This window comes from Ornithodoros turicata, chromosome 2 (assembly GCF_037126465.1).
Source record: "Ornithodoros turicata isolate Travis chromosome 2, ASM3712646v1, whole genome shotgun sequence".
NCBI classification, from domain to species: domain Eukaryota; kingdom Metazoa; phylum Arthropoda; class Arachnida; order Ixodida; family Argasidae; genus Ornithodoros; species Ornithodoros turicata.
The window spans coordinates 103,221,243-103,239,666 of record NC_088202.1 but is presented as its reverse complement, the minus strand read 5'-3'; the positions used below and the strand labels follow the sequence as shown (position 1 = coordinate 103,239,666).

The window sequence follows — 18,424 nt, the reverse complement described above, 5'->3', positions numbered from 1 at the left end:
GGAAACTGATAGGATCGTTAAAATTATATGTGAAGTAAATTAAAAACATATTTACAAATGCATAAAACAGCTGTATAAAATTACAGAAGACTAAACATGCCAGTGTCTTTTAAGAAGTTAATAACTCTGTTAAAAGGGATTATAGCCTCATCACCGAGCAACAGTGCTGGGTGAAGAGGTAAAAACTGTCTATAAAACTCTCTGAAATGGTGCTGACGTTGAGGTTCATGGTATGAACAGGTGATGAGTATATGCAGAACGGAGAGAAGCTCACCACAGTGCATACACTGAGGAGGCTCCTCTCCATAAAACAAAAATCCATGGGTCAAGAATGTATGGCCAATGCGTAATCTTGTTCGCATAACGCCGGAAAGTTCCATGGCTTTGAATCTGGGGTTTAATGAGATGGAGCTTATTGTGTGTCTGTGTATCCCAGAAATTCTGCCAGTTTCTATAGAGAGATTTCTTGAGTGCACATCTGATATCTTCCTGAGGTACTTCAAACAGAGTAATATCTTTTACAGTAGAAGCTCTAGCAGCCTGGTCTACCAAATCATTTCCCGGTATGCCTGTATGGCTGGGCACCCAGCAGAGGATTACAGAGTAGCCCTTCTTCTGTGCTGCACTGATTAAGAATTGTGCACGTTGAACAAGAAAATTCTTTTGTGGGTGCCTGCTACAAATGGCACTGATGGAACTCAAGGAATCTGTATATATTACCGAACACCTTATGCAACTACGAAGAATGTACTGGAGTGTCAAGATAATGGCATAAAGCTCTGCAGTAAAGATAGATGCTGCGTTGTTAATACGATGTGACTTTGTGCATATGCCAGAAATCATGGCACAAGTCACTCCTGCACTAGAGCTTGACCCATCTGTGTAAATTTCGGTGTGACTTCCAAAGCTTTCTCTCAAGTGTTCGAATTCTTGCTGTAGTACTCGTGCAGAGGTTTTCTGTTTACTGTATTTTGTCAAAGTGGTATCAGACTTTGGAAGTGGTTCCCAAGGTGGGACCCTCTTACCACACTCTACAACTTGGGAATTAAAAGAAGAAATTTCGTGATGCTCAATATCCCTCTCAATTCGCATTGAGAAAGGAGGGACGACCGAAGGCCTGTTAATGAACATCTGTTTGAACCGTGTTTTTGTAACGCAGGTTAAAGCTGGTTGTTTTGGGTAGCTTGTTATTCTTAGGGCGTATGATGCCCCAAGGTAAAATCGCCGTCTGTTCAAGGAACATTCATTTGATTCAACATATAGACTTTCGACCGGCGAGGTTCGGAATGCACCGAGCACGAGCCTAAGCCCCTGGTGGTGGACAGGGTCTAAAATTTTCAATACAGACTGACGGGCGGAGCCATATACGACACATCCGTAATCTATCTTTGAACGAATGCAAGATGTATACACACGTCGCAAAGTTTCCTGGTCCGCACCCCATGACTTGTGTGCGAGAATTTTCACTAAATTCATCGACTTTATAGACTTAACCTTCAAGCTTTGGATATGGGACTTGAAGGTGAGTTTAGAGTCGAATATGACGCCAAGAAATTTGCTATCCAATTTTACAGAGATATCTTGCCCATTAAGTTTGAGTGTGGGTGCTGGAAATGCTCCTCTCATTCTCACGAAGTGGACACAAACTGTTTTCTCTGTGGAGAATTTAAACCCGTTTAGTGAAGACCATTTGGCCATTTTATTTATACACAGCTGCATCTGTCGTTCACATCTTGACAAGCTTGCCGAGCAACAGGATATTTGGATGTCATCCACATATAAAGAATATGATATGGAAGGTGGAATGACACTGGCTATAGAGTTAATTTTGACCAAGAATAATGTGACGCTAAGAACGGATCCCTGCGGGACACCATTCTCCTGCACAAATGTACGGGATAAAGTAGTTCCTAGTTGGACTCTAAATGTTCTTTGCTGAAGGAAATCAGCGATGCATTTGCAAAGACGACCCCTTATACCCAAGGAATACAGGTCCTGCAAGATACCGTATCGCCATGCGGTATCATACGCTTTTTCCATGTCAAAGAAAACTGACAAACAGTGCTGCCTCCTGACAAAAGCTTCACGAATAGTTGTTTCTAGACGAATGAGGTGATCCAGTGTGGAACACCCCATTCGAAAACCGCATTGGAATTGAGATATACAGTTATTTGTTTCTAGGAGATGGATCAGTCGGCTGTTCACAATTCTCTCAAAGGTCTTACCTATGCAGCTTGTAAGAGCAATAGGGCGGTAACTGCCTGGACTTGAAGCTTCCTTCCCTGGTTTCAGGAGGGGTATTACAGTGGCAATTTTCCATGCGGATGGAAGTGTGCCCTGTATCCAGACATGGTTGAAAAAGTCAAGTAAACATTCTTTTGATGAACAGAAGAAGAACAGTCTCTGTTCGAAATATCGGCGGCTTCTGTCCTGAGGCAACTCCCTTCCTACATCTCTACCGGTTCGCTGGATTTCTACCCATCTACATTCTTTTGATGAGTCCGACATGTGGTCAAGCATGGAATATGTAACTCGGTCTGGGCCTGGAGCAGTTGCTTTGGCAGATAATAAAGAGCGTGAAAGTTCTACCATGGTGAATGTTTGGTTATACGCAAAGCCATCACCATCACGTAACGGAAGTTTTTGTTTTTCAGCTCTTTGTTTAGTCTTAAGAAATTCACCTGTATAGTGTGAAGAGCTTGAAATGTTTTCAAAGTGTTCACCAAGGACATTAGCCTGTTCCTCTAGGCTTTGGCACACCTGGCCGTTGACTTCTAGAAGAGGAACCGAGCGGCTGAGATGCTCCCCACGGATTTTGCGGAGCCTGTCCCACACCACTTTGGATGGGGTATTAGAGGACAGAGAAGACACAAAGTTGTGCCAAGAGGACCGCTTTGCTTGTTTTCGCGTCCATCTAGCCTTTGCTCGTGCCTTTTTAAAAAGTAAGAGATTTTGTGTTGTGGGGTACCTCCGAAAAGTGCCCCACGCCCGGTTTTGAAGCTTGCGAGTTTCCTGGCATTCACTATTCCACCAAGGCTTCGGTCGCTTTGGGAGATTACCAGAAGTTTGGGGAATGGACGCAGTTGCTGCATCCAGAATAATGTTGGTGATGAGGTTGTTCGCTTCCTCTATTGTCACCACATCAAAGGGGATTAGTGAGAGGTCACATTTTTCCATAAATTTATTCCAATCTGCATTTTGCAATTTCCACCTGGGTGGTCGTGTTGTTAGACTGTTCACAGACTGCAGATGTTTTAAAATGACCGGGAAGTGGTCACTTCCATAAGGGTTCTCATCCACAGTCCATAGCAGGTCCTGAAACAGAGATGGACTACAGAAGGAGAGGTCTAGAGCAGAGAAAGATTGAGTGGTTGTATGCACATATGTTTGTAAGCCTGTATTCATGAGACAGCTAGACGATGACAACAAAAATTTTTCGAGCATTCTTCCGCGACTGTCGATTCTACTACTGCCCCAGAGGGGATTGTGGGCGTTAGAATCACCCAAAAGGATAAGAGGGGATGGAAGCTGCCTGTACAAGTCTTCTATGTCCTTTTGTGAAATGGGTTGCGATGGTGGGAGATAGACTGAACAGATGGTAATAATTCTGTCGAGACACACCTGCACAGCTACAGCTTCCAAGTCCGTGACTAGATTAATTTCTTTGGCTGGAAGGGTTTGTCGTGTAATGATTGCTACTCCGCCAGATGCACGGGTTGTATCATCTCGATCTTTGCGGAAAATATTATACCTACGGAACGGATTTTGTACATGTGTGTTCAAGTAAGTTTCTTGCACACAAAAGCATACTGCGTTGTGCTTCTCAAAAAGATCATGGACGTCGTCTAAATTAGAGAGTAGACCGCGACAATTCCACTGAAGGATTGTGTGGCCCATCATGATAGCAGAAATGAGAAAAAGAAAGAGCGTGTACAACGCTTTGTTCTGCCGACCGGAAAAAATGATTGCCATTACTGTACGGCTGCTAGGTTTTACTCCTCTGGGGAGGAGTAATCCTTGGCTTCCGTGCTTTTCTTCTGGCCTCCGCCAAATCCTTCTCAGATATCTCGGGGAGTGAACCACTCCTCGAAAGGTTTCCTCTTGAGGGTGTCAGAAATGGTGAGCTCGTGCTCCCCAAGGAGAGCTCCGAGCTCGAATCATCATCACACTCCATCGAGCGCAACTCCATGGAGGGTGATGACAAAGGTAGGACTGCTGTCGCAGTCACTACCGTGTTTTCATCATGGGGCTTGGTTTTCACCCCGTCTTCACTTGTTGTTTGTTGTGCTCTAGGTGGAGTGTCTGTCTGTGTGTGTACTGTTACCATCTTTGGTTTCTCTTGAAGTACAGCGGAAAAGGATTTTTGATTGAAGAATGGGGATACCTTTCTCCTTGCTTCAGGATAGCTGATATTTTCTGTAACCTTGATACGCAAAATCTCCTTTTCCAATTTCCACTTAGCGCAAGACCTGGAGTAAGAGGGGTGATCACTGGAGCAGTTTACACAGCAATCAGGCCCTCTACACTCTTTCGTGTCGTGGCCCTGCTGACCACAACGAGCACAGCACGGCGTCCCACGGCAAGCATCAGCGGCATGCCCGAAGCGGTTGCATTTGAAACAACGAAGAGGGTTCGGAATATATGGACGGACCTCTGCAGACAGGTACCCAACTTTTAGTTTATCGGGCAGCGAAGGACGATCAAAGGTAAGGACTACGTTTCTGGTGGTAATATATTCATTATTTTTCCGTATCTTAAGTTTCCTGACATCAATTACTACCTGTTCCTTTAGGTTAGCAAGAATCTCTTCCACCGGGACGTCAATTAATTCAGTGACAGCTACCACCCCACGGCATGTGTTCAGAGTTTTATGCAAGGATGCAGATATCGGGACCCCAAGCATCTCCCTGGTGGTCAGGATCCTTTGACAGTCTTTTTCTGATGTACATTTGATGAGAATGTCACCAGATCGTAGCTTCTTGATTTCGCTTATGTGTTTTGATAGTGAAGACACCGCCTTCTCAATAAAGAAGGGAGACATTTTTCCAAGTGGCACATTTTTTCCTTCCTCTGAAGAGTCGGAAGACAGGACAATGTATTTTGACAAAAAGAACTGTTCATTCAGTTTTAAGGCTTCGGTCCGGGGACGTTTCCCGCCCCCGATCGTAGATGAAGAGAAATATTTTACCATGCAGGTTTGATTACTAGGCATTCCACAATGTCACCCACACTTCATGCCTATACATGTGGGAAGGTCCCGGAGTTTTAAGGAAACCCGTCGGCCGGAGCTTGACCAAGGCCCCGACCGCCACCGTTCAAGGTTTCTATCCCTTCACCTTTCATCCCCTCGGCACGGTAGGTAACACCTTGGGACTGGGGGCTAGGGTCCGTGGTGGCGCCATTCACCAAACATCAGCGTAAGCTGATGCCCCCTGCGGGGTCGAAATATGGAAAACAGCTTCCACATGCACTATTTTCCCATGTGATCCAGAAAAATTTAGGACGAGAAAAACAGCGCGAAAGCACGGGACTTCGCAGGAGACACACATACCAGCGCTGAGCCCAGAACAACAGAGCCAACTTACACAAGCAGATTACTCAGACACAGTGGCGGATCCGGGGGGGGGGGGGGGGCATCCCCCAAAAAACGTCAGTTTATATGTTAGATTTCCCTCTCTACCCTTCCCCAATACGCGCAATAAAGAAACCGCCCCCCCCCCCCCCCCCAAGCCAGGGCCTGGATCCGCCCCTGCTCAGACATGGGTTTAGATGGTGTTTTGCACAAGAGTGGCTGTGACAGTATTCATGAATATGTTTAAATGCAAATAAGTAGAACCCATGCAAGCGAATCTGTAAATACTACAAGAGAATACCAGACGCCCTGCTGGATCCTATGCATGGCCCTAGAAGACCACGTAGCACGTATAGGGATTGGTACAAAAGTGCAAGAAACTACATTTCATACATATAATATTTCTTGCAGGTTATGCCTTTCGCACCAAAGCTCAGGTGAAGACATCGTTCCATGTTCCTGGCCGTTCGTATAGGCGCCTTGCGTTTTCAATAGCCGTCAGATAGCTCCACCACAGATGAAAAGAAAGTCTGGTGAAGTCATACCCGGCAGGTAGATCGCTCACTAACACCCCATCATCCAGCCAACCATATCGAGCCGGATTCTGTGGCCCCGTTTTTTGGAAAGATAATTGCGATCGGTACAGGCGACTTGAGAGCCTGAAGGGTATTATGAAGATGTGGATGGGGGCGAGGCAGAGACAGGCGTGAGCTCAAGGGGGGCCGCCGCCCACCTTGCCCTCACTTTCCAACGTCCATGCTGCTCAGTCCTCGCAAGCTCCTCGTGGATTTTGCAGCCCTTTACAGTAAGCCCATGTTTGCTCGAGCGAATGTTACCCCTTACAACTAGCTTGACGTCGCATCCCAACCTTGCAGCGAAGCGTGATTCACAATGCAGCGACAGCGTGAATTCGCGATGTCCTTCTTGCCCGAGCAAGATTCCGTGCAACCGCGAAACCAAAATAAACCTCCCGAAATAAGCGGGAGTTTTCTCCCTCTCTTGGACCCCAGTCGTTGTTCAGAACAAGTACCGCCGCATCGCTCGCAAGCCGCCGCTTTCCTCGTCTGGAATCTACACATCGTAAGTAATTTCTATGGGTAACTAATGGTAATTGGCGCAGATTTAAACGCACGATTTAACGTACGTTTAACGTTTCTATCAGCTGTCTGAAGAGTTACTTACAGTTGCTTCGATGCCCAGCGAATGATAGCAGACTTCTAAAAATTTTAAATGTTGAAAAGAAGTTGGCCACATTGAGAGCCTTTATGGAATTTGAAAGGTAGAGGAAAGTGCACTATGACAGAGGTCCGAGGAGTGCCAATCTCAGACGGAGGAATATCCAAATGAAAATAGACACGTATATTCGACTTAAAACACAGTACAGGCTTCTTTTCCTTTTTTTCTTTTTTTGCGCGAAATTTCTGAAATTCTCACAAAAATTTCAAAAGCCGATGCTCGCGTATATATTCGCGCACCGAAGTTTATTCTCAAATAATGTACTTGCACATATTATTGGCGCGGAAGTCATCCCCCTATCATCGTCATCATGTATCTCTCTCCCTGGCGCAGCTCACGCAAACTGGGGGTCTCGCGCAGGTTCGTCCCGTCGTTTTGTAACTTACATAACATGTGTTGTGTATGCGTAGAAACTGCTGGACGTCAAACACTCCTCTGCAGCTAAGAATATTACGGACGATAAATTGCAGTGTTCCCTTCTGTTCCTGCTTTACACTTGCGGTTTCCTAGCTTCTATACTCTGCAGAGCCTGAATTGGAGTTGTCTTCACGACTCCAAAGGACTGTGACTACTAGAGAATGCGTCAATGTCCCTAACCCTTCGTATACTCAGGGCACACTTTAGCAAACACAATGAAGCAAAAGCCTAAGGTATACATAGACTTCTCTTCTCCTCGGCGCCGTGTTCATCATTGGCAGCGATGTAGGGTCGGGAGATTTTGGGACTGTGGGTCATTGTGGGTCTAATCTTGCGTCGACAGCAAGCATACATTCTTTAAAAAATGGTGTATTGTAACTCCTTTTTTGGGGAGTACACACTAAAAAATTTCACGCCTCTTTAGGTGTTAAAAGGGCGTATTGCACAATTTACACCCCGCACTTAACTGTCTAACACCCATTTGAGTGTAAAGGGGGTGTATGCTGCTGTTTACGCCCTTCTGTCTGCTTTTTACACCCCTTCGTGAGAAGGTCATCAGGCCCATAGGGTGTAAAAGGCGGGTCAGCTGCACACAGCATTTCTGTAATTTTAGCAGCGATGGGACTTATGCACCTTAGCTTCTGTTCGTTCTGTGCTGTGAGGATAGTCCATGCACTCCAGTGTTTTTAAGTGTGGCACTGAACATCATGCACATTACTTAGAACTGCACATAATTAAATGATATGCTGCAAATGATGCCAGCCGACTTCTTACACAGGCCAACTACCAAGACCAGTAACTGTGGATATTTTATTTAGGGTCTCAGAGGTGAACATGGGCATGGCAGTAATGGACTGCACTTAATATGTACACAACCATGCAGGAAAAAAATTGATGAAACTCTTTCAATCTAATGCGGCCTTCGAATCACATCAGAATGGCAAAGCAAAAGCAGATTAAAAAGGGACAGTAGGGACCCCAGCGGGTATTCAGATTCCGCCTGAATAACGTTCTCCTCCCGGCGTACATACTGTATGTGCAAGGACACATCTGAAAATGAAATAGTTTTCGAGGAATTGAATTAAATCGAACACCCGAACCATATCCCATTTCGGTTTCCTACTCACCGTGACGTCACGAACAGTGAGTGCAAAACTACGGTAATTCAATGGAAGCGAAGTTAAAGTTTCATTCCCATGCGCAGCATGAAACGCGTCAAGGCAGGTACAAAAGTTAGAGCACGTTCCCGTGAATATATTTAGCAAAATGACCATTTGACAGAAAAATGACGTCACTACCGGTGTATGGTGCGGCCTACATTCAAGTCACGGTCTCAATCTTTAAAATGCTGTAATAAATTTTCAAAAGCAAATACAGAGGTACAGCTTTCTAAGGGGTGTAACTGCTTACACCCTACAGACATTACACCGAAATGGGTGTGAGTTATCAAACACCATTTTTACACTGGAAAGGGTGTAAAAAAGTTTTGTGTGTACACCCTCGCCACGTACGCATATTAATGCCTTTGGAGTGTACAATTACTCTCCATTACCTTCGTTAATGAGTCTCCTCACTCCTTTCATAGCTATGAAGGGAGTGAGGAGACTCCTTAGGTACACTCCAAAGGGAGTGATACATATATGTGGCAAGTGTGTACTCCCAAAAAAGGAATTACAACACATCCTTATTTGTAGTATACTCCGCAATAGTCTCTGCGCGATAAAAATATAGTAGTTTTGTACAAGGTTCTTAGTTGTGACCCCTAATTCAGTTGAAGTTCTTATTGCACATGCATGAAACAAGGAAGGGATCTTTCTCCAGCCACCAACGTACTTGATAACTCCATCTTTGCTGTTTCACTTTCCTTGCTGTGTTTCTGGACATGTAGGGATAGGGGTGTGTAGTTGTTGGGTGTAAAAAAATCAACATTTCTGAGGATTTTTTTTTCTTTCCTTTCTTTTCTTGTTTCTTTTTTTCTTTTTCTTTTTTTCAGGAAGCGCGTTGCGTGATACCGAGGGCCATATGTCGTGCAAGCACGATGTCACAGTTTGGTATAATCACTCTGGTACATGCCATTGGCTCCCACATTATGCCAGAAAAATGATGTGACATCACGGGGCGAGCATCTCCACCAGTGAGGCAGCTGCGGTACAGGTCACGTGTTTACGAGAGCTAAAGGGACTGGCCCGCGGGGTCTCCATCATCTGACGTCACAGAGCTAGACGTGGAGGTGTGTTCAAAGGTTCGCCCTCAGCACCCTGATGCGCAGTTCGATGCGTTTACGATGCAATAACCCGCCAGTATCGAAGTGTCACAACTCTTCTAATTTTGCTACGCCTTTTCAAGCGCGCACGTTTTTACGAGCCATCAAAGTAGGGTTGCATGTGAAGGTAATTAAAGAACTAGACGTAGAAAGGCGTGTGGCAAAAAGACGGATGTTGTGCCGCATAAACGTCGACCCTAGACTGAGCGTTTTCTGGTATTTCGGTAGAAGTTTACACTTCCTTGTGCAACCGTTTATTACGTCGCGTCTTGACGATGAGCGACCATGCGCTCTTAGCACGAGGCAACAAAAGTGGTGAAAGTTTAGCTCGGTAACTACCTGCAAGTTTCAGATTATGTGCCTATTCATGTGTGCGGGTGTTGGTTGGACCTTTGGTGGGGCCAGGAATTTTCCCAGCACCCCCCTCCCCCCCCCCACACACAAATATATCGGCCAGAAAGGCCAAAAACGCCACAAATGCAGCAGATGTGGGCGTAATACCCTACACGCCATATACGAGACCCCACCCCCGCCCCTGAAATAAAAAATCCTGGGAATGTCCTTGAGTGGGGCTCTCTGGACATATCCGTGATCCGCGCGCACGTCGGGGAAAAGATGTAGTCTTTGCCAGAAAGAACAATAGCGTAAGGCAACGTCTGGAACCTTCACTTTTATCTTTTTTGCATGCCCTGGGGGAGAGAAAGAAATCTTGAGAACGAACAGGAGTTATTTTAGACCAGACATAGGTACACAAAGAGGGTGAACTCCTGGTTCGAGGCGAAGATCAACAGGGTAGACTTACTTCACGCGCTTCTATTTACAAAATTCAAAGAGGGGCCCAGTGGAAAAGATGACTGTAAAGATTAAGTGCCGTCAACTGCTCAGAGGAGAGAACCGGAATGAGAGACGAGCCGAACGTTACTGTCACGCTGAATGCTGGATGGTTGTACCAGTTGCCAGCAGAACATATGGGGCTGACAGTCACCCATCTGCATGCTTCAGTGATGTGGAGTACTAGCTTGAAGAACCAAGTACTACTTTTCAACACATTTTTGGGTACTTGTACTTTGCTGTAGGTACATTTCACATTGTGGGCTTTCCTACTGTACCTTTTCCCAGTACTTTGCAATCAAGTACCAATATGACTCGACTAGACTGTACCTTCCATTATCAGTTGTTACACATCAATGATTCCTTTTCACAATGCCCAATTGGCTTGTAATTATTGCATGAAAAGAAGAAGAAAAAACGAGAGGTTAGAAGGCGCACATGATTTTGTTTTATAGTTTTACATATCAGAAAAAAAGAACGGAAAGAAAAGTTTTTCATTTTGCTTTATCTATAATTGATAATCATAATGAGAAAAAACCTTTATGTATGTCATGCGTCAGAAGGCAGCAAGGAGTGCTTGGAAGAAGCGTAGCACATGCCAAAAATGTTTGCTATAAATTTCAGTAAATGTCTATCAAAACATATAATTATCTCTCTTTTGGTCACCGGCAAGCAGTGAAACGGGAACAAATTTGTAATGTACTTGGCGGGTACTTCGAATTAACTTTGCGATGTGTGCTTTACATTAAGTACATTTACAGAATGGTATTTTGTACTGTACATAAAGTGCTAGTGACGCCAGGAACTTAGCACTTTTAAATACAATTTTGAGGTACTTCGCGCCCATCACTGATCTACTTTCAAGTGTACTTAATTCCTCTGATCGATCCCGTAGCAAAACGGTTAGTGCAGGCGCACATGCATTGTTCCGCTTAATGTCAAATACAGTCGCCTAAAGACAATAAAGACCATTGATAATGCCATGATAATGCCAAAGTGCAACAGTCTAATCACACCCCGTTTGCTTAGCGATCAGCGTGTTACGATTCAAAGTTGGCACTATGAAAACGTGAAACATCTTTTTTTCTTTGTGTTCAACTCTTCGCCGTCGTGCTTGTCAGATTTGATCGCAGTGGATGGAAGTTTATCGGGACGTATTTAACCATATTTCTGTGAATAAAGAAAAGGGAAAAGGGGCGGCATAAAACAGAGCACTGATAAATTAGTTGTTTAATTTTCATCTTACGTACTTCGAAGAGTTGATTCAATAAAATTGCTAGGAATTACGCTCCATGAACATCTAATCGGGCACAAACACGTTGCTGATGTTAGAAGGGAGATGCTGCAAAGTTTATATGCACTATCCAGGACTCGGCATTTCCTCTCGATACATACCCTGCTACAAATTTACCATGTGTTCATTCAATCACATCCATTACAGGTGTATGGGCTAACGTATCGACCTGTCGCATATTCGCGTCGCCCCTGGCGGCGGAATGTCGAACGTCGTGTCTTTCCCCCCTATAATGGTGACGCTTTATGAACTGGCACGTACGTTGCGTGGGAAAGTAGCAAGAGAAGATTGGAAGAAGAATGGGGAAAGAGTGAAAGCGCATTGTACTCATTACCAGACCTCAAACGTCCGCGTAACCTTGAAACCGATTATCTCCCGACAATGAACATGACAGTCGCCCGCAGGTGGGTTCATGGCGATGTTTTCCGCTCAAAAATGGCGGACTCAAGGGCTGGGCATGCGCATACGCATTGTCGGAAATGGTCCATTGTACAAAAAAGAGCTTTGCGGGGCATACTAAAGATTCCGTCGATCGAATCAATTACTTTCACGTTTTCTTTGCTGTCGGTAATGGACATTTTCACGCTTTTGAAATATAAAGTTTCCTTGCTTATACATCGTTCATTTGTCACGTTTTTCTACTACTTCATGTTTTCTTCGCCGCGTATCAACTTCGGACTACATGAGCTAAGCCACATTGGTCCAGAAATTTGGAATTGTCTTCAGAAAAGTAAATCATACTTTTGCATTTCGAAAGCGTTTGAAAGAGCTACTTCTGTCTGAGCTATAGCGCTGCACTCGTTCAATAACAGTGTGTACTGTATTCTAGTGTGCAGCTATTTTTTATGTATTCTTTCATTCTTCTTTATTTATTTATATATTTTGTTGTGTATTATATATACTTGGGTACTTACTTGGGCAATTACTTAGGGTACTAAGTACTTACTTCGAGTACTTAATGTACTTCGTTTGTTTCTTTTTCTTTTTTGTGTGTGTGTGTATTATGTACTTAAACCCAAAGTACATATTTTTTGCGTGGATTATGGATCATCGTACTTAGTGCTAGCCCCTGTTTTTCATTACAATTGTTTGTCTTATCTGTTGAAGTAGTAGTGTCGAGATTATTAAGCCCTCAGGATATGCCCCGCACAGTACTTGCTTTATTATGTTGTGTTTATTTGGTGACTGCATCACAGGCTAGGCGAAGCAGTCCTACCTTAAAATCTGGAATATAAATGAGTTTTAATACAAAAATATTGAATCCTGAATCCTGAGCGCCCCTCATTGCTTCAATTGCGCTCCTTTTCAGTTTAAAGGTCTCGGGTTAGACTTTGGCGTTTTAGTCTCATCAAATCGAAGCCGTTTGTGGTCATTGTGAATAAATATTTGCAACAAGAATCAAACCAGCAGGACCCGCCCTCGCGTTCTTTTCTAGCTCAGGACTACCGATGTTCACTAGAGCGTGGATAAACCTGCACTAAAATCTGTCGAAACATGCATGCAACTATGCATTGAAAATCTTCGAAATATGCAGTTAATATATGCAATTTTTTTCATTGTTCTTGGTACGAAAGCAATGCATCGAATGCCCATTTGACAAAAAATTGGCATTTTATTAGGGATCACATGGTAAAATGGAGCTGCCTTCGTTCTCCAGCACACAACAAAGAATAAAATGTGTGTCGAATAAAATGTGAACGCCGCCCGTCTTCGTAATGGTAAAGTGGTGAAGGTGAAGTACCGCCCATCGGCCATGCACACAGTGGAGGGTGGGTCAGCCAGGGTATGGGCTGAATACAGCACGTCATGCACACCGAAACATCGAAAATATTCGATTCTGACCAAAAAGTTCCGCGAAAGAGGACCCGAAGCCAGAAAAAAAAAGAAGCAGTAAGCTCTCGCACCTGAAAATAATGCAAAATATGCACAATGCATGCATTTATATGCACCATATAGAACCTTTCTGATCGAGCCCAAACCAAGACCAAAAGTATTTTGTCATCGCTCAGATACGAAACCGTATCGAGGAAAAAACGTGCATTTGCATGAAAATCCACGCTCTAAATCATCATGAAGAAGAAGGGCCCCTTCATTTTCTTTTCTGTGCGTCTTCTTATCAATATATTCCGGACATCGGCAAAATAAGGTTGTGACGCGATATTCCAAACCTATGCGCCCGCACCCACGTGTAGTCTGTGACGGTGTGGCCTTCTCTGTTTTCGTGCTTTCTCTATGTGTTATTTGGCCAAGGGCATGTATTGATGTTGGCTTGTGATGAAGCGCAGATGGGCAAGCACGCTTGTAAAAGGTGCGAAATAGAGCCATGCGGAGGTGTCGTCCGCAAAACGCTTCTACCAGATTATTTTCGTCTGCTGCAAAACATTTAAACCTGTCCCTCGCGCTTGCAAAACGTGGCTGCCATTCTAGGGGATTTTATATCGTTTCTGTTTCCAAAAAATGTACTAGCCTATCCGTTCAACTTAAAGGGTTTGTGACACCTTATATATATACTTCATTCCTGGTGCACGCATTGTACTGCACGCCGTAGTACTATATGCGTCAAGCTCTGACGTCAGAAGGGCTATTGCCATTGATAGCCCTAAGTACGTGACCCCTTCCTCGAATGCAAGGTCACATTGATGCCAATAATAGTTTTTTGCATTTTCTAGCATAACTCTGGGACGAAGTGTTGGAGTCCCTTTTTTGATAATCTTTCTTTACTCATGCATGCATGAATGAAATTACGTTCTATATGAAGAGGTTCTACATTCTACGTGAAACTATAGTATGGTTATCTCAAATTATTACCAAAAGTTATAGAACGACTTATTTATCAGTGTTCCGCGTTTCCGGCCATTTGCCGAAAAATGACGAAAAGCACCCGCTGAATGTCTTTCTGGAAATTCGGCATATTTATGCTACATGAAGAAAATGCTGGTACCGATTGCACTTTTTTTTTTTTTTTTTTTTTTTGCGCCCGGCCATCACACTTTTGTTCTTCCTACACCACGCTTTCTGGCCTAGTTCAAAGAAGAACCCTCTCCTGTAACACTTTTGTCAGTGGGTGAAGGAGCCCATTCCTTGATTCGCGTTTTTGTGTACAACACGAAAACGCGAATCAAGGAATGGGCGCCGCCACTGCCACCCGGTGGTAGTCACAGGAACTGTGTACGTGTGGACTGCCGTTTTCCGCGTTCCTTCATTTTCCCGTGTGTGTTTTCGCTCATTTTCGTGTTCGTTCGTGTTCATTTCGTACCGGTTCATTTTTCCCGCTCGGGAACCGGTGCAGAACAGATATCGCATCGGCCAGCACTCCTCAAGTGAACAACTGTGCATACCGCACGCGGAAGCAAGCAAGCAATCCTCTTTTTCCTTGATCTTTCGAACATTGATACGCTACTCAGACGTTTATCGGATGACTAGTTATATGGAGTGTTACGTTATCGTCAGTCATACTCATTAAAGACGGCGGCCACGAGTATTTATGCGAACGGCAAGAGCGATTTTGGCAGTCCACCCCTGTTGTGTCGTCGCTGGGAACGAGGCTAAGGAGCGCACGGAGAGTAGTGGTTGAAGAGTAACGCGTTCTCAATGCCTTAGTATACTAAGCTGCCCTCCTTACATGCATTATAGCTGCCGATTTTTCGACGTCTGTTTTTGGCACAAATGTTTTAAAATGCCGAAAATATCCGGATTTGACGAAACGTATAAATGCCGAAAAACAGCCGCCGAATCTCCCTAGGAATAAATGCCGAAACGCGAAACCCTATTTATAACCGTGTTAACGTACGATAAAGTTATGTAAATTACAATGAACTGTGATATGAAATACACGTTATCATCACTGATATGTGAAGTATGTGTTACCAAACCAGACCAGACTTGCCGAAATGCTCTGGCAGGCTGATTGACTTTACAGGCAATGTGTTTTTCTTGTTGCTTACTTTTTGTGTTTATTGTTTCAGGTAAAATGTCGGCCTTCAGGCATAGACATCTTTACACATTCCACAACTTTTGGGGTAGGTCGAAGTTTTGAATTGTCATCCTGAATTGAATTGCACATTTTACTCGTTAACCGCAGAACCTCACAACCGTGCACTTCCCACGGCTATACTTCGTCCTAAAAAGTTAAATCCTGCGTAGCACACTTGGCTAAGATCACTATGATTTTCAGATTTTAACAGGGATGGAATACTCACGTGGGACGACTTCAATATAATCGCGGAGGTGCGTACCGGAGGAACTGACACATATATCTCACACTCAAAAATGAGTTGAGGAAAAATTACCCAATACAAGTTGGCAATAACTACATATATATATACATATATGCTTCCAGAACTACACCAAGCTTCAGAGGCGCGGGAAACTGGAAAAGGATGTGTACGAGCGTTGGAAATCGATCCTGGAAAGGTGGTGGAACGAACTCACGGAACATGCAGACTTCAATAAGGTCCGTTGAGGTGGTACAGCTCAGGTTAACCTTAATAACAACACTGAAAAAAAAAAATTCGATCTCATTTCCCAGCGCGATAACAGCCACCCTTGGGGCATTAGGGGAATGTTAAGAGAACAAAATCCTTGCATTGAACTAGCAGAATAATTTTGTTCAGTTAAGATTTCTCCATTGCCCCAAGGGTTGCTGTAAAGGGTTGCTGCTTGAGAACGAAACAACATTTTTTTCAATGTTATTATTAAGGTTGACAGGAGCTGCACTTTGACGTTTCTCCCTTTTCTATACACTTCTTCGAGCTCTTTCTGAACTGCCTTCACACTGCACACCTATAGGATTGCATCGTAGAATTCGACGAGTGGCTCAAGTTCTTCACAAACCTGGGCAAGAAGACCAAAACCTTTCAAGAGTTGCCAGACTTTCTACAGAAATACCTCCACCTCTTCTTCCAAATCGTGGACTCCAACAGTGCGTTTCACGAAGACGGCGCACGGAATAACAACTGTACAGTTCTCGGTCCTTCTCCTTGCAGAGGACGGGTTGTTCTGCGTGAAGGACTACAAGAAGTATCTCAAGAGCCACAACATGGATATGACAGGAGCTGAGGAGCGCTTCAAGTCGATGCTGAACGTACGTAACTTCGCTCGCCAATGAACGTGTATGCGACAGTGCCCATACTGATTTCTTTTTGAACAGGAAGAGGACGTCGCCAATGGAAATGCCATGTCTTCGGATCGTTTCCGAGCCCTCGTGTATGACTACTGGGTTTCGCAAGAGGCTGACTGTAAAGGAAAATACATCTGCGGGCCATTCGACTCAACACCTATGGAAGAACTCGAGAGTAAAAATAAAAAGAAGCCAGTTTGACCTGTAAACTTTTATCTGTACGAGGGCTTTCTAGTACCTAAAACAGCATTCACGCTAACTTTCCTCCTACAACTGCCATAACACCAACGACAATAATTCGAAGACAGGAAGCGACGTTCGATCGTGATTAGTATACGGAAGGGATGACGTTCGGCGCAGCTAGAATGCCGATTCATTTTCTATTTTTATACCTTATTCTCTAATCGTTCGAAGCGACACAAAAGCGTGTCTGCTATGTACCGCACTTTTGTTTTGTTTTTCGTTTTTTTATGTACGTATTTTTCAGTTTTTCTGTCGAGTGATGTGACGCGTTAAATATGAAATAAAGACAATTATTACATTTTCTCGCACTTTAATCATTCTCCATACTGGATAGTTGTCATGTGCTTCCACAGCGACGTATCGCACACATTTTAATTTGGTCTACAATATATAATATAATAGGACATACACATACATAACGTCATATCGCCTCACAATTTATGTGAGGTCGCCTAACAAGACATTTTTTCTTTTTCTCGTATGTGTCTTTCTTCTTTTTTCTTCAGGAATCACCCAATACGAGCGTGCTAATAATAACGTTTTCTCCTAGATACAGTGGTCGGTCTATGGATTAATTCTGACCACCTACACACAGCACATCGTCCTTCGCAGGGACAGCGAGAGAAATTACGGGCCCCGGGGATGACTCCGTTTGAGTCCTGTGCGCTTTGAACCCACAACCCTATAAGCGTGCAACCTACCGTTTAGTTTGTCAGGAACATAATCCGCGTATGTTACTAAATCATTTTAGAATCTCACTCCGCATGAATCGGCGTGGAACGAGGAACCTTCGTGGCCTGTAAATGGTACTTCCCCGCAAGCATACTTCACATGCGGGAAAGTAAACTTTACAGACTCTGAGCGAAGCGCAGTAACGTAATAGGCCTCTCTCTGTTTGTAAACAAATGACGTCATACTGTTCGACAGCGCCACCAATTTGGTAGAGTTGAATTATGCTCGAAGCTAGGGGGCGAACAACGTCGCGCCTGAAAGCCACGGTCTTGAGGGGATTACGATGGTCCCTGAAAGGGACGCGACCTTCGGTCCTACTCTTTCAATAGGAGGCAGCGAAGAAGTGCCCATTCGTGGAACCCAGCCCTCCCATTCCGATTTGTTTCGGTTTCAGTCTGTCTACCAACGTCATGATGACGTAGAGGTCTGTTGTGTTTAAGCGCTTCAGCGTGTTTTAGAGAGGTTTTGTCAGAGAGATGTGACTTCGAATCCCGTCACCGGCAGCACTCGCTGGCTTTTCATTGACTGCCATCTCTCAGATCATTGTTTGGGTGTTGGTCAGGCTTATTCGTTCTGTTGTTGTCGTAATTGTTCGTTTAGGCTCTGCAAATTTATGTTATCGCTTTACTTTAGCCCTTTCAACCAGATTTGCACAAGTTACTAAAAAGTTACCGGGAATCAGACAAGAAAGTAATTGAGTACAGACTCCTACGTACT

At 44.2% G+C, this 18,424-nt stretch overlaps 1 protein-coding gene across 2 annotated transcripts; it reads left to right on the top strand.

Moving 5' to 3' along the window:
* The first annotated feature begins 6,175 nt into the window (after positions 1-6,175).
* Positions 6,176-17,273, top strand: LOC135383916 (sarcoplasmic calcium-binding proteins I, III, and IV-like). 2 transcript variants are annotated; one of them, XM_064613201.1, is made up of 8 exons: positions 6,176-6,652; positions 9,219-9,455; positions 15,579-15,632; positions 15,788-15,840; positions 15,953-16,066; positions 16,402-16,534; positions 16,599-16,696; positions 16,763-17,273. In XM_064613201.1, exons 3-8 carry the CDS (start codon positions 15,584-15,586, stop codon positions 16,931-16,933), a joined length of 618 nt encoding a protein of 205 aa, XP_064469271.1. In that variant the 5' UTR covers positions 6,176-6,652; positions 9,219-9,455; positions 15,579-15,583; the 3' UTR covers positions 16,934-17,273. The 2 variants fall into 2 exon arrangements, with proteins under 2 accessions (XP_064469271.1, XP_064469270.1); XM_064613200.1 differs by lacking the exon at positions 9,219-9,455 and having other exon boundaries at positions 6,178-6,652.
* The last annotated feature ends 1,151 nt before the right edge of the window (positions 17,274-18,424 follow it).

Excerpts from the sequence above, each read along its gene's own strand:
- LOC135383916 (XM_064613201.1), top strand. The coding sequence starts at position 15,584 with ATGTCGGCCTTCAGGCATAGACATCTTTACACATTCCACAACTTTTGG. Across the intron at positions 15,633-15,787 it reads CACATTCCACAACTTTTGGG|ATTTTAACAGGGATGGAATA; the intron begins GTAGGTCGAAGT and ends TATGATTTTCAG. Across the intron at positions 16,535-16,598 it reads CCAAATCGTGGACTCCAACA|AGGACGGGTTGTTCTGCGTG; the intron begins GTGCGTTTCACG and ends TTCTCCTTGCAG.